Raw genomic sequence first — 16,579 nt, 5'->3', positions numbered from 1 at the left:
CAGAGGAGATTTCAGCTTCTAACTCCAAGGCCCATGCTTCAATAGCCTCTGCCGCCCATGTAGCTGCAATAGTGGGCCTTTGTGCAGCACCCGTGAGGGTGTAAATCGCTTTTAGACAACCCTCGACACGTTTTTCTGTAGGCTCTTTTAGAGACGTGACTGTAGTGACAGGTAGAGCTGAGGAAACCACCATCCCAGCCACATGTGAGTCTACTGGAGGAGGCGTTTCCCAATTCTTAGACAGCTCTGGCGCGAGGGGATAGCGAGCCAGCATCTTTTTTTGAGGCACAAACTTCGTACCCGGGCTTTGCCAGGGTTCCTGACTTATATCCACTAGGTGGTCAGAGTGAGGTAAAACTTGTTTAATCACCTTCTGACGCTTGAACCTATCTGATTTCTTAGGAGGAACGGATGGCTCGGGATCATCCGTAATCTGCAGAATTAACTTAATAGCCTCCAAAAGATCAGGAACATCCACATGTGAACTACCCTCCCCATCAGCCGTATCTGAGTCAGAACCTGTGGGGTCAGTGTATGTGCTGTCTTCATCAGACGAGGTGTCAGTGACAGCAGTGGATTGTGAGGAGACGAGCGCTCGCTTAGAGGACCTCTTGGACTTAGGCGAGCGATGGTCAGACTTTTTAGTAGTCAGGGACTGGTTCAACTTCTTTAATTGAGCAGATAAATCGTCCGCCCACGGCGGGTTAGCTGCAGGGACCACATACGGTTGTACCGGCATTGGGAGTCCCATAGGGGGTGTTAGTTTATGTACTAGCGTATGCAGAAGCGTGGAAAAAGCAGCCCACGGAGGGTCAGTATGTGCCTCCGTTGCCACAGTCCCACTGGGGGGGCAAGGAGCCCCCAGAACCAGAGCCCACAGCTGCTATAATTCTCCCCATATGTGCCTGTGGCTTCAGCAACACCAGCAGTGTGTTCCGCCCCAGAACCGTTACCCTCAGAAGCAGATATGATATAACTTGCAGTATCAGGTAACACAGTACAATTATTAGCAGCACTATATCCCTAAACCCAAACCCCTGCGCAGTGTAGTCAGCACCAGCAGAGATAAAGTAGAGATATGGTGACTAAATCACAAAGAAAAATACGTAATACGGTATATCTTTGTGAAAATCCTATATTAAATAACACCTGACGCACCAAGCCCCCTCAGGTTATAGAATATAGGGATAGCAAGTTGAGTGAAAGACACGAGATGGACACCACTCAGCTATCAATGCACACACAAATAGTCACAGTTTGTAGAATGCAGAGGTTATTACGGACAATAATACTGCACTGGACTAGCTTACACAGCTATATAACAATAGATATAACACTACACAGTAAGAACTGGATGTGTATCACACGGTAATTGTACTATAAACCCCTGACTAAATGCACTCTTTCTTACTAACACTGACTAAAAAGGCAGGTAGAATACTTAAGTGTCATGTAAAGGCACAGCGCTGACAACCAGGCGGCTTTACATAGGAGGATTTGCCCAAGCAGTCCCAGGAACAGTGAGCTGAGGAGTAATGGTGCCGCAGACACTGACAGGGAGTGAGGAAAAGACAGAGATGCAGCTCCAGGGCGGGAACACTTGCTGGAAATGGCGCCCTGGGGCTGGGGGAGGGGCTTCAGGTCTAAGCCTTATCCCCCTTGCTGACAAAACCACCGGGTACTGTGGGCGATATTAAAATCGGTTTTAAGAGAAAACCTGACCTGCGCCCATGCCCTGGTGAGCTAGTGGGATCGAGCGTATCCACAGTGTCCACCGCCAGCGGCCCGCCTCCCACTGACCACGACGGATCGCGATAAAGACCGGGTCCCGCGACCGGGACCCACTTACCACCTCCTGAAGCGCGGCCACGCGATCCTGGAGAGACCCAGCCGTGTGTGTCTAACATGAAGAAAACCGGAGCCTCCGCTGTAGGTACCCGGCAACCAGGGCTCGGGAGTGTACAGCGCCGCTGGGGAGAGCTGGAGCTGCAGCAGTGAATGTCACAAGACATTTACCGCCGCTGCTGCCCTTGAAGTCTTCACTATTTACCTCATAAAAAGCTTTTCTCAGGGCTGCCTGGAGCAGCCCCTCTGTTAAGTGCCTGCTTACTGCAGCACCAACTGACAAACTGAGCTCCTGTGCTGGGAGGCGGGGTGATATAGTAGGCGGCGCTGTGCATTCTGGGAACAGTCAAAGCCTTGAGCCTGTTGGTGCCTCGGATCAAGATCCTACTCTACACTAGTGATGTGCACCGGACATTTTTCGGGTTTTATATTTGGTTCCGCGGCCGTGTTTTGGATTCGGACGCGTTTTGGCAAAACCTCACCGAAATTTTTTTGTCGTATTCGGGTGTGTTTTGGATTCGGGTGTTTTTTTCAAAAAACCCTAAAAAACAGCTTAAATCATAGAATTTGGGGGTCATTTTGATCCCATAGTATTATTAACCTCAATTACCATAATTTCCACTCATTTCCAGTCTATTCTGAACACCTCACAATATTATTTTTAGTCCTACAATTTGCACCGAGGTCGCTGGATGGCTAAGCTAAGCAACACAAGTGGCCGACACAAACACCTGGCCCATCTAGGAGTGGCACTGCAGTGTCAGGCAGGATGGCACTTCAAAAAAATTGTCCCCAGACAGCACATGATGCAAAGAAAAAAAGAGGCGCACCACAGGTATAGAATGTAGATGGATAGTATACTTAATGAATGACGACACAGAGGTAGGTACAGCAGTGGCCTACCGTACTGCTATATATAGTATACTGGTGGTCACTGTGTCAGCAAACTGCAAAACTAAAATGCACCACAGGTATAGAATGTAGATGGATAGTATACTTAATGGACGACGACACAGAGGTAGGTACAGCAGTGGCCTACCGTACTGCTATATATAGTATACTGGTGGTCACTGTGTCAGCAAACTGCAAAACTAAAATGCACCACAGGTATAGAATGTAGATGGATAGTATACTTAATGAATGACGACACAGAGGTAGGTACAGCAGTGGCCTACCGTACTGCTATATATAGTATACTGGTGGTCACTGTCAGCAAACTGCAAAACTAAAATGCACCACAGGTATAGAATGTAGATGGATAGTATACTTAATGAATGACGACACATAGGTAGGTACAGCAGTGGCCTACCGTACTGCTATATATAGTATACTGGTGGTCACTGGTCAGCAAAACTCTGCACTGTACTCCTCCTTTATAATATTAATTATACTGGTGGTCCCCAGTCCCCCACAATAAAGCAGCACACTGAGCACAGATATGGAGTGTTTTTCAGGCAGACAACGTATACTGGTGGTCACTGTCAGCAAAACCCTGCACTGTACTCCTGTTATATAATACAGCTGCTCCCCAGTCCCCACAATTAAGCAGTGTGAGCACAGATATATTATGCAGCACACTGAGCACAGATATGGTATGGAGCGTTTTTTTCAGGCAGAGAACGGATAAAAACTGGTGGTCACTTATCAGAAAAACTCTGCACTGTACTCCTCCTAACAGCTGCTCCCCAGTCCTCCCCACAATTAAGCAATAAAGCAATCAAGTTCAACAATAAACGGAGAGGACGCCAGCCACGTCCTCTCCCTATCATCTCCAATGCACGAGTGAAAATGGCGGCAACGCGCGGCTGCTTATATAGAATCCGAATCTCGCGAGAATCCGACAGCTGGATGATGACGTTCGGGCGCGCTCGGATTAGCCGAGCAAGGCGGGAAGGTTCGAACCTGCCTCGGACCCGTGTAAAAAAGGTGAAGTTCGGGGGGGTTCGGTTTCCGAGAAACCGAACCCGCTCATCTCTACTCTACACCCCATTGTCCAGACTTGTGGAGCCCAGTGTACCCCGCAGCAGAAAGAGCAAGTTACCTGGCTCCTTGGCAAAACCATGTTGTGGGCAGATAGATTTTTAGATGTGGTTGGGGTGTGTCCTAACTCATACCTAAATTGCAGTGTAAAAAAATAAATAAATAAATAAATAAATGTCCAGCATTAGTGGGCTACATGTAAAAGCAGCCAGCATTTACCCTGCAATCGCTTCTAGCGGCCAACTGGAACTCAGAGAGCCAGGGAAGATTAATATCCTGTGGCAGCAACAGTAGTAATGTTATTAGGCTAAAGGACATTATCTAGTTAGGAAAGTATTGAAGAGTGGAGAAGTGGAGCAGTTTCCCATAGCATCCAATCAGAATTTACCAACTACATTTCAGGGTTACGCAAAGGGATGGAATGGGCAGCGACGATGCAGAGTAGTGACAGGGCGAGAGAGAGAGAGTAACAGAAGTTGGAGGTAAGCTGTACAGTAAAGATGAAGATGGGGGTTGAGAAGAGTTACGTTATGGACTGGAGCTGTATGTGAAGAGGGTGCATGCTAGGACTTTATTTTAATTTTTTTTATTAAGACCTATCCAGTTATTCCCCATTTTTTTCAGGTGAAAACACATAGAATCTGGGATATAATAAGAATTTACTTACCGATAATTCTATTTCTCGTAGTCCGTAGTGGATGCTGGGAACTCCGTAAGGACCATGGGGAATAGCGGCTCCGCAGGAGACTGGGCACAAAAGTAAAAGCTTTAGGACTACCTGGTGTGCACTGGCTCCTCCCCCTATGACCCTCCTCAAAAGCCTCAGTTAGGATACTGTGCCCGGACGAGCGCACACAATAAGGAAGGATATTGAATCCCGGGTAAGACTCATACCAGCCACACCAATCACACCGTACAACCTGTGATCTGAACCCAGTTAACAGCATGATAACAGAGGAGCCTCTGAAAAGATGGCTCACAACAATAATAACCCGATTTTTGTAACCATAACTATGTACAAGTATTGCAGACAATCCGCACTTGGGATGGGCGCCCAGCATCCACTACGGACTACGAGAAATAGAATTATCGGTAAGTAAATTCTTATTTTCTCTGACGTCCTAGTGGATGCTGGGAACTCCGTAAGGACCATGGGGATTATACCAAATCTCCCAAACGGGCGGGAGAGTGCGGATGACTCTGCAGCACCGAATGAGAGAACTCCAGGTCCTCCTCAGCCAGGGTATCAAATTTGTAGAATTTAGCAAACGTGTTTGCCCCTGACCAAGTAGCTGCTCGGCAAAGTTGTAAAGCCGAGACCCCTCGGGCAGCCGCCCAAGATGAGCCCACTTTCCTTGTGGAATGGGCTTTTACAGATTTTGGCTGTGGCAGGCCTGCCACAGAATGTGCAAGCTGAATTGTACTACAAATCCAACGAGCAATAGTCTGCTTAGAAGCAGGAGCACCCAGCTTGTTGGGTGCATACAGGATAAACAGCGAGTCAGATTTTCTGACTCCAGCCGTCCTGGAAACATATATTTTCAGGGCCCTGACTACGTCCAGCAACTTGGAATCCTCCAAGTCCCTAGTAGCCGCAGGCACCACAATAGGCTGGTTCAAGTGAAATGCTGAAACCACCTTAGGGAGAAATTGAGGACGAGTCCTCAATTCTGCCCTGTCCGTATGAAAAATTAGGTAAGGGCTTTTATAGGATAAAGCCGCCAATTCTGAGACACGCCTGGCTGAAGCCAGGGCTAACAGCATTACCACCTTCCATGTGAGATATTTTAAGTCCACAGTGGAAAGTGGTTCAAACCAATGTGATTTTAGGAATCCCAAAACTACATTGAGATCCCAAGGTGCCACTGGAGGCACAAAAGGAGGTTGTATATGCAGTACCCCCTTAACAATCGTCTGTACTTCAGGAACTGAAGCCAGTTCTTTTTGGAAGAAAATCGACAGGGCCGAAATTTGAACCTTAATGGACCCTAATTTTAGGCCCATAGACAGTCCTGTTTGCAGGAAATGCAGGAAACGACCCAGTTGAAATTCCTCTGTAGGGGCCTTCCTGGCCTCGCACCACGCAACATATTTACGCCAAATACGGTGATAATGTTGTACGGTTACATCCTTCCTGGCTTTGATCAGGGTAGGGATGACTTCATCCGGAATGCCTTTTTCCTTCAGGATCCGGCGTTCAACCGCCATGCCGTCAAACGCAGCCGCGGTAAGTCTTCGAACAGACAGGGTCCCTGCTGGAGCAGGTCCTTTCTTAGAGGTAGAGGCCACGGGTCCTCTGTGAGCATCTCTTGAAGTTCCGGGTACCAAGTCCTTCTTGGCCAATCCGGAGCCAAGAGTATAGTCTTTACTCCTCTCCTTCTTATGATCCTCAGTACCTTGGGTATGAGAGGCAGAGGAGGGAACACATACACTGACTGGTACACCCATGGTGTTACCAGAGCGTCCACAGCTATTGCCTGAGGGTCCCTCGACCTGGCGCAATACCTGTCTAGTTTTTTGTTGAGGCGGGACGCCATCATGTCCACCTTTGGTTTTTCCCAATGGTTCACAATCATGTTGGAAGACTTCTGGGTGAAGTCCCCACTCCCCCGGGTGGAGGTCGTGTCTGCTGAGGAAGTCTGCTTCCCAGTTGTCCACTCCCGGAATGAACACTGCTGACAGTGCTATCACATGATTTTCTGCCCAGCGAAGAATCCTTGCAACTTCTGTCATTGCCCTCCTGCTTCTTGTGCCGCCCTGTCTGTTTACGTGGGCGACTGCGGTGATCACGTTGTCAGACTGGATCAGCACCGGCTGACCTTGAAGCAGAGGTCTTGCTAGGCTCAGAGCATTGTAGATGGCTCTTAGCTCCAGGATATTTATGTGAAGTGATGTCTCCAGGCTTGACCACAAGCCCTGGAAATTTCTTCCCTGTGTGACTGCTCCCCAGCCTCTCAGGCTGGCATCCGTGGTCACCAGGACCCAGTCCTGAATGCCGAATCTGCGGCCCTCTAGAAGATGAGCACTCTGCAACCACCACAGGAGAGACACTCTTGTCCTTGGAGACAAGATTATCCGCTGATGCATCTGAAGATGCGACCCGGACCATTTGTCTAGCAGATCCCACTGGAAGGTTCTTGCGTGGAATCTGCCGAATGGGATTGCTTCGTAAGAAGCCACCATTTTTCCCAGAACCCTTGTGCATTGATGGACTGAGACTTGGCCTGGTTTTAGGAGCTTTCTGACTAGTTCGGATAACTCCCTGGCTTTGGACCCCAATTTGAGGCCCATAGACACTCCCGTTTGCAGGAAATGCAGGAATCGACAGAGTTGAAATTTCTTCGTGGGGCCTTCCTGGCCTCACACCACGCAACATATTTTCGCCACATGTGGTGATAATGTTGTGCGGTCACCTCCTTCCTGGCTTTGACCAGGGTAGGAATGACCTCTTCCGGAATGCCTTTTTTCCCTTAGGATCCGGCGTTCAACCGCCATGCCGTCAAACGCACCCGCGGTAAGTCTTGGAACAGACATGGTACTTGCTGAAGCAAGTCCCTTCTTATCGGCAGAGGCCCTGAGTCCTCTGTGAGCATCTCATGAAGTTCCGGGTACCAAGTCCTTCTTGGCCCATCCGGAGCCACGAGTATAGTTCTTACTCCTCTACGTCTTATAATTCTCAGTACCTTTGGTATGAGAAGCAGAGGAGGGAACACATACACCGACTGGTACACCCATGGTGTTACCAGAACGTCCACAGCTATTTCCTGAGGGTCTCTTGACATGGCGCAATACCTGTCCAGTTTTTTGTTCAGGCGGGACGCCATCATGTCCACCTTTGGTCTTTCCCAACGGTGCACAATCATGTGGAAACAACTTCTCGATGAAGTCCCCACTCTCCCGGGTGGAGGTCGTGCTGAGGAAGCCTGCTTCCCAGTTGTCCACTCCCGGAATGAAAACTGCTGACAGTGCTATCACATGATTTTCCGCCCAGCGAAGAATCCTTGCAGTTTCTGCCATTGTCCTCCTGCTTCTTGTGCCGCCCTGTCTGTTTACGTGAGCGACTGCCGTGATGTTGTCCCACTGGATCAATACCGGCTGACCTTGAAGCAGAGGTCTTGCTAAGCTTAGAGCATTGTAAATTGCTCTTAGCTCCAGTATATTTATGCGGAGAGAAGTCCCCAGACTTGATCACACTCCCTGGAATTTTTTTCCCTGTGTGACTGCTCCCCAGCCTTTCAAGCTGGAATCCGTGGTCACCAGGACCCAGTCCTGAATGCATAACTGTGGCACTTTAGTAGGATGAGCACTCTGCAGCCACCACAGAAGAGACACCCTTGTCCTTGGAGACAGGGTTATCCGCTGATGCATCTGAAGATGCGATCCGGACCATTTGTCCAGCAGATCCCACTGAAAAGTTCTTGCGTGAAATCTGCCGAATGGAATCGCTTCGTAAGAAGCCACCATTTTTCCCAGGACCCTTGTGCAATGATGCACTGACACTTTTCCTGGTTTTTGGAGGTTCCTGACTAGCTCGGATAACTCCCTGGCTTTCTCCTCCGGGAGAAACACCTTTTTCTGGACTGTGTCCAGAATCATCCCTAGGGACAGCAGACGTGTCGTCGGAGACAGCTGCGATTTTGGAATATTTAGAATCCACCCGTGCTGTCGTAGAACTACTTGAGATAGTGCTACTCAGACCTCCAACTGTTCTCTGGACCTTGCCCTTATCAGGAGATCGTCCAAGTAAGGGATAATTAAGACGCCTTTTCTTTGAAGAAGAATCATCATTTCGGCCATTACCTTGGTAAAGACCCGGGGTGCCGTGGACAATCCAAACGGCAGCGTCTGAAACTGATAGTGACAGTTTTGTACCACGAACCTGAGGTACCCTTTGTGAGAAGGGCAAATTTGGACATGGAGGTAAGCATCCTTGATGTCCAGGGACACCATATAGTCCCCTTCTTCCTGGTTCGCTATCACTGCTCTGAGTGACTCCATTTAGAATAGGTCTCACCGAACCGTCTGGCTTCAGTACCACAATATAGTGTGGAATAATACCCCTTTACTTGTAGTAGGAGGGGTACTTTGATTATCACCTGCTGGGAATACAGCTTGTGAATTGTTTCCAATACTGCCTCCCTGTCGGAGGGAGACGTTGGTAAAGCAGACTTCAGGAACCTGCGAGGGGGAGACGTCTCGAATTTCCAATCTGTACCCCTGGGATACTACTTGTAGGATCCAGGGGTCCACTTGCGAGTGAGCCCACTGCGTGCTGAAACTCTTGAGACGACCCCCCACCGCACCTGTTTGTACGGCCCCAGCGTCATGCTGAGGACTTGGCAGAAGCGGTGGAAGGCTTCTGTTCCTGGGAATGGGCTGCCTGCTGCAGTCTTCTTCCCTTACCTCTATCCCTGGGCAGATATTATGGGGACGAAAGGACTGAGGCTGAAAAGACTATGTCTTTTTCTGCTGAGATGTGACTTGGGGTAAAAAAGGTGGATTTTCTAGCTGCTGCCGTGGCCACCAGGTCCGATGGACCGACCCCAAATAACTCCTCCCCTTTATACGGCAATACTTCCATGTGCCGTTTGGAATCTGCATCACCTGACCACTGTCGTGTCCATAAACATCGTCTGGCAGATATGGACATCGCACTTACTCTTGATGCCAGAGTTTCGCATATATAGAAATGCATCTTTTAAATGCTCTATAGTCAATAAAATACTGTCCCTGTCAAGGGTATCAATATTTCCAGTCAGGGAATCCGACCAAGCCACCCCAGCGCTGCCCATCCAGGCTGAGCGATCGCTGGTCGCAGTATAACACCAGTATGTGTGTATATACTTTTTAGGATATTTTCCAACCTCCTATCAGTTGGCTCCTTGAGGGCGTCCGTATCTGGAGACGGTAACGCCACTTGTTTTTATAAGCGTGTGAGCGCCTTATCCACCCTAAGGTGTGTTTCCCAACGCGCCATAACTTCTGGCGGGAAAGGGTATACCGCCAATAATTTTCTATCGGGGGAAACCCACGCATCATCACACACTTCATTTAATTTATCTGATTCAGGAAAAACCACATGTAGTTTTTTCACACTCCACATAATACCCTTTTTTGTGGTACTTGTAGTATCAGAAATATGTAACATCTCCTTCATTGCCCTTAACAAGTAACGTGTGGCCCTAAAGGAAAATACGTTTGTTTCTTCACCGTCGACACTGGAGTCAGTGTCCGTGTCTGTGTCGACCGACTGAGGTAAAAGGACGTTTTAACGCCCCTGACGGTGTTTTAGACGCCTGGACAGGTACTAATTGGTTTGCCGGCCGTCTCATGTCGTCAACCGACCTTGCAGCGTGTTGACATTATCACGTAATTCCTTAAATAAGCCATCCATTCCGGTGTCGACTCCCTAGAGAGTGACATCACCATTACCGGCAATTGCTCCGCCTCCTCACCAACATCGTCCTCATACATGTCGACACACAAGTACCGACACACAGCACACACACAGGGAATGCTCTGATAGAGGACAGGACCCCACTAGCCCTTTGGGGAGACAGAGGGAGAGTTTGCCAGCACACACCAAAAACGCTATATTATACAGGGACAACCTTTATATAAGTGTTTTTCCCTTATAGCATTTTAATATATATATATACATATCGCCAAATAAGTGCCCCCCCTCTCTGTTTTAACCCTGTTTCTGTAGTGCAGTGCAGGGGAGAGCCTGGGAGCCTTCCCACCAGCCTTTCTGTGAGGGAAAATGGCGCTGTGTGCTGAGGAGAATAGGCCCCGCCCCCTTTTCGGCAGGCTTCTTCTCCCGTTTTTCTGAGACCTGGCAGGGGTTAAATACATCCATATAGCCTCCAGGGGCTATATGTGATGTATTTTTAGCCAGAATAAGGTATTATACATTGCTGCCCAGGGCGCCCCCAGCAACGCCCTGCACCCTCCGTGACCGTTGGTGTGAAGTGTGTGACAACAATGGCGCACAGCTGCAGTGCTGTGCGCTACCTTCATGAAGACTGAAAAGCCTTCTGCCGCCGGTTTCTGGACCTTCAATCTTCAGCATCTGCAAGGGGGGTCGGCGGCGCGGCTCCGGGACGAACCCCAGGGTGAGACCTGTGTTCCGACTCCCTCTGGAGCTAATGGTGTCCAGTAGCCTAAGAAGCCAATCCATCCTGCACGCAGGCGAGTTGAACTTCTCTCCCCTAAGTCCCTCGATGCAGTGAGCCTGTTGCCAGCAGGACTCACTGAAAATAAGAAACCTAAAAACTTTTTCTAAGCAGCTCCTTAAGAGAGCCACCTAGATTGCACCCTGCTCGGACGGGCACAAAAACCTAACTGAGGCTTGGAGGAGGGTCATAGGGGGAGGAGCCAGTACACACCACCTGATCCTAAAGCTTTAGTTTTGTGCCCTGTCTCCTGCGGAGCCGCTAATCCCCATGGTCCTGACGGAGTCCCCAGCATCCACTTAGGACGTCAGAGAAAATGAGGAGGAAGAGGGGCGATGATGAGCAGGGGTGATGATAATGAGGAGGAAGAGGGGCGATGATGAGCAGGGGTGAAGATAATGAGGAGGAAGAGGGGCGATGATGAGCAGGGGTGAAGATAATGAGGAGGAAGAGGGGCGATGATGAGCAGGGTTGGTGATGAGGAGGAGGTAGAGGGGCGATGATGAGCAGGAGGGGCGATGATGAGCAGGGGTGGTGATTATGAGGAGGAAGAGGGGCGATGATGAGCAGGGGTGGTGATGATGAGGAGGAAGTGGGGTGACAGCAGGGGTGATGATGGTGAGGGGAGACAGCAGGGGTGATGATGGTGAGGGGAGACAGCAGGGGTGATGAGGGTGAGGGGAGACAGCAGGGGTGATGAGGGTGAGGGGAGACAGCAGGGGTGATGAGGGTGAGGGGAGACAGCAGGGGTGATGAGGGTGAGGGGAGACAGCAGGGGTGATGAGGGTGAGGGGAGACAGCAGGGGTGATGAGGGTGAGGGGAGACAGCAGGGGTGATGAGGGTGAGGGGAGACAGCAGGGGTGATGAGGGTGAGGGGAGACAGCAGGGGTGATGATGGTGAGGGGAGACAGCAGGGGTGATGATGGTGAGGGGAGACAGCAGGGGTGATGATGGTGAGGGGAGACAGCAGGGGTGATGATGGTGAGGGGAGACAGCAGGGGTGATGATGGTGAGGGGAGACAGCAGGGGTGATGATGGTGAGGGGAGACAGCAGGGGTGATGATGGTGAGGGGAGACAGCAGGGGTGATGATGGTGAGGGGAGACAGCAGGGGTGATGATGGTGAGGGGAGACAGCAGGGGTGATGATGGTGAGGGGAGACAGCAGGGGTGATGATGGTGAGGGGAGACAGCAGGGGTGATGATGGTGAGGGGAGACAGCAGGGGTGATGATGGTGAGGGGAGACAGCAGGGGTGATGATGGTGAGGGGAGACAGCAGGGGTGATGATGGTGAGGGGAGACAGCAGGGGTGATGATGGTGAGGGGAGACAGCAGGGGTGATGATGGTGAGGGGAGACAGCAGGGGTGATGATGGTGAGGGGAGACAGCAGGGGTGATGATGGTGAGGGGAGACAGCAGGGGTGATGATGGTGAGGGGAGACAGCAGGGGTGATGATGGTGAGGGGAGACAGCAGGGGTGATGATGGTGAGGGGAGACAGCAGGGGTGATGATGGTGAGGGGTGATGATGATGATGAGGGGTGACAGCAGGGGTGATGATGAGGGGTGATAGCAGGGGTGATGATGATGATGATGAAGGGTGATGATGAGGGGTGATGATGATGATGAAGGGTGATGATGAGGGGTGATGATGATGATGATGAGGGGGTGATAGCAGGGGTGATGATGATGAGGGGTGATGATGATGATGATGAGGGGGTGATAGCAGGGGTGATGATGATGAGGGGTGATAGATGGGTGATGATGATGATGATGATGGGTGATAGCAGGGGTGATTATGATGAGGATGATGAGGGGTGACAGCAGGGGTGATGATGAGGGGTGACAGCAGGGGTGATGATGATGAGGGGGGGTGATAAGGGTGATGATGAGTGGTGACAGCAGGGGTGATGATGATGAGGGGTGATAGCAGGGGTGATGATGATGAGGGGTGATAGCAGGGGTGATGATGATGATGAGAGGTGATAGCAGGGATGATGAGGGGTGACAGCAGGGGTGATGATGATGATGGGTGATAGCAGGGGTGATGATGATGAGGGGTGATGATGATGATGAGGGGTGATAGCAGGGGTGATGAGGAGTGATAGCAGGGGTGATGATGATTATAAGGGGTGATAGCAGGGGTGATGATGATGAAGAGGGGTGATAGCAGGGGTGGTGATGATGATGAAGAGGGGTGATAAGGGATGATAGCAGGGGTGATAAGGGATGATGATAATGAGGGGCAATAGCAGGGGTGATGATGAGGAAGAGGAGGGGTGATGATGTCAGGTGATGAGGAGGAGGGATGATGATGATGATAAGGGGTACTAGCAGGGGTGATGATAATGATAACAGGGGTGATGATGAGGAAGAGGGGTGATAGCAGGGGTGATGATGATGAGGGGTGATAAGGGATGATAGCAGGGGTGATAAGGGATGATGATAATGAGGGGCAATAGCAGGGGTGATGATGAGGAAGAGGAGGGGTGATGATGTCAGGCGATGAGGAGGAGGGATGATGAGGATAAGGGGTAATAGCAGGGGTGATGATAATGATGAGGGATGATAGCTGGGGTGATGATAATGATAGCAGGGGTGATGATGAGGAAGAGGGGTGATAGCAGGGGAGATGATGAGCAGGGGTGATGATCATGATGAGGGGTGATAGCAGGGGTGATGAGGATGAGGGATTATAGCAGGGGTAATGTTAATGATGAGGGGTGGTGATGATGAGGGAGATAACAGTGATGGTCTGGGTGATAACAGCGAAGAGGTTTGCGACAGCAGCAGCAGCGCACTGCCCCCACCTTGGTTGCAGAAGAAGTTCCACAGCTTGGCGAAGATGAGGCCCATGCTGCGCCGCTCTAGGACAATGCCCGGCTGCTGAGTGTCAGACTGCCTGCTCCATCCGCCCTCACCACGGAAACCGTGCAGTAACAGCACCGAGTACCCGTCGCACACAACCACAACCTGCCTCCGCCGGCAGCTGTACTAAAGGCAACCGCCTCACCGACTGAGCGTCTGACGTGAGTGTGACGTTACCGTGACGCCAAGCCCTCCCTTCCTCCACATCATACAATAAAATCGTTCCGTCTAACAGTAGACCAATCCCACGCCGGCTTTCATGCCCCCATCCTGTACACAATCAATGCAAACTGACTGGGGACTAGTAGCGACAGGAAACGCCCACATCAAAAATGGACGTGCGCCTGTTCCCAGAATATATAACATGTCTGCTGCGGTGTGCTGCTGATACTAATTGGGCGGACATTTTTTCGGAGACACGCACGAAAGCTATGAATACTTGTCGCACCCAAAAATGGCTATTGCTGGAGACAAATGGTGGGAGTCAGCTTGAGACTAAAGTCTGGCGTAAGGAAGGTACGTTGTCAATGCTTAGCCGGATCACTTCTTGTCTCCACTATATCAGTGTGTTTCGTCGGCTCAACGTCCTTTGCTGGACTACACATTAGGGCTACAGAAAAATGGCCGACACAGCATGTCTATGTGCTTCAAATAGGAGACGTTCTTTTTTTTTTTTTTTTTCTTACCGAGGGTTGGATTTTTCTCAGGTGGAGAGACTGACAGTCAGAATTAGTTATTCTATGAAGATTTGCTGTCATTTGGGTCCTTAGTGCTTCTACACCCAGGTATTAATGGGCTGTGGATGGGTGCCTGTTAGGCTAATGGGGTGTGATAACAGCTTTATTATACATGCTTCTACTGTATGTATGTCTTTCTGCTATCCATATTTCATTTGCTGGTGTCAAATTAAAAGTCCCAGCATGAGATTCTGCTATTAAGACCTGCTGGGACTTGCAGTGCCGCACAGTAGCTGGAGAGCAAGTGATTACCAACTTCTGGTTTTAGATTTGTGAGCACAACTATACATTTAACCTAATGTATCCAGATGCTGCTGTGTGTGATCACATGCATTTGCTCTTGTTTCAGCTATACCACTGTCACACATGCAGCTACAGTATATCCCAGGATTATGCACGTGAACGCGCATCAACCCAGGATTTCCTCAAAGGAAACAACCCGGTACCACAACCATGCGCTTGGCCAGTTTCATATACCCCTTTCAGACATCACAAATTGCCGAGTCGACGCTGTGCGGTGTGAAAGGGTTCAACCAGGGAATAAAGAAGGCTTATTCCTGGGTTATTACCGAGTTATGCGCAGTGTGAACTGGTTACCAGGGTCGAAGCGACCCAGTACCCGTTCACAGCAGAAGCGGCGTCGAGATGATCTCATCTCCTAGCGGTCCCTCTGCACCCACCCCCAATGCCGCCACGGTTCCCGCCCCCGTTGGCAACCTGACCCAGTTTATTGCAGGGTCGGGAAGCCAGTTCTCAGGGTCCAATGCCTGGTCGCACACGGGACTGACCTGTTTCCAATTCCCAGCATTTGCGTCCTGAAAGCGGTATTAGTTGCAGAGACCCAGGAACGTGCTGGCTTGCTAGACCCGGAAAATTCCCGGGTCACGTGTCTGCAAGCGGCATTAGTAGGGTAATTCTATCATACCGCTTTCACAATGGGTCGCACCACGAAACTGAGTGGACGTTTGTTACAAGATGCACTTTTATGTGTGACGCTTTCTGTTATATTCCACGGAAATGTGTTTCTCAACAAATGTGCAATATGGAGGCGCAAAGTGGTTCCCATGAAAAGTTTAATGATGCGACCAGGAGACCAGATTCCACTATTTAGAAAATAAACAATATTTTCACAGATAAAGGTAAAGCTGGGTACAGCATCTTTGATCACTCAAGCAGCATCAGCAAATTGAGTGGCATTAGGGAAACATGACGCTGACCCACTTGTCATGTCAGACTCCCTGCTGTAGAAGAACATACAGTGCACTCGCTGTGGTATCCGGTTGATAGATAGACAGGGTCTAGTTAGACAGTCAATAGATAGACACCATATGTTAGACAGACATTAGGTCGACAGGGTCAAAAGGACGACACAAAAAAGGTAGACAGTACAAAAGATCGACAGGGTCAATAGGTCGACATGAAAATGGTCGACATAAAAAAGATAGACAAATGTTTGTTTTTTATTTCACATGTTTTTGGACTATTTCATACCTTCTCTATGCATGTCGGCATAGAGTTGGTAATAAACCTTGTGGCGAGCCACCGAGCCCGAAGCGTGGCGAGCGTATGCCTTTCTACAATTGGGGGTCCCAGATGACAAAACTATCCACACAAACCACAAAAATGCAAAAAACATGGTGTCTACCTTTTTTATGTCGACCATTTTCATGTCGACCTTTTGTACTGTCTACCTTTTTCATGTTGACCTTTTCACCCTGTCGACCTAATGTCTGTCTAACATACGGGGGTAAATTTACTAAGGTGGGAGATTTTTAGAACTGGTGATGTTGCCCATAGCAACCAATCAGATTGTATCTATTATCTTCTAGAAGCAGCTAGACAAATGTTAAGTAGAATCTGATTGGTTGCCATGGGCAACATCCCCATTTCTAAAAAACTCCCACGTTAGTAAATTTACCCCACGGTGTCTATCTGTTGACTGTCTAACTAGACCCTGTCTATCTTTTATACCACA

The 16,579-nt window shown here is 49.6% G+C and overlaps 2 protein-coding genes across 6 annotated transcripts in view; one reads left to right on the top strand and one right to left on the bottom strand.

Annotated features, from left to right (window-relative positions):
- ARL5B (ADP ribosylation factor like GTPase 5B) overlaps positions 1-14,038 on the bottom strand; it is a 57,278-nt gene extending 43,240 nt beyond the window's left edge. Inside the window, exon 1 of the mRNA XM_063921553.1 lies at positions 13,810-14,038. Coding sequence (XP_063777623.1) covers positions 13,810-13,855 — 46 coding nt within the window. The 5' untranslated portion in view covers positions 13,856-14,038. The remainder of the gene's footprint in view (positions 1-13,809) is intronic.
- Positions 14,039-14,062: 24 nt separating this feature from the next.
- The window catches only part of NSUN6 (NOP2/Sun RNA methyltransferase 6), a 141,792-nt gene continuing 139,275 nt past the window's right edge, over positions 14,063-16,579 (top strand). For 3 of the 5 annotated variants that reach the window (XR_010177597.1, XM_063921550.1, XM_063921549.1), the window contains exon 1: positions 14,063-14,383. Coding sequence is in view for 2 of the 5 variants with exons in the window: in XM_063921550.1 (XP_063777620.1) it covers positions 14,342-14,383 (42 nt within the window). In the remaining 3 variants the exon portion in view is untranslated. Of the gene's footprint in view, positions 14,384-14,463; positions 14,653-16,579 lie in introns of those variants that run through there. The other 2 variants (XM_063921552.1, XM_063921551.1) reach the window with 1 other exon arrangement.

This window comes from Pseudophryne corroboree, chromosome 5 (genome assembly GCF_028390025.1).
Source record: "Pseudophryne corroboree isolate aPseCor3 chromosome 5, aPseCor3.hap2, whole genome shotgun sequence".
NCBI lineage: Eukaryota > Metazoa > Chordata > Amphibia > Anura > Myobatrachidae > Pseudophryne > Pseudophryne corroboree.
Note: the sequence above shows the minus strand (reverse complement) of the source record. Positions and strands in the feature narration are given on the sequence as shown.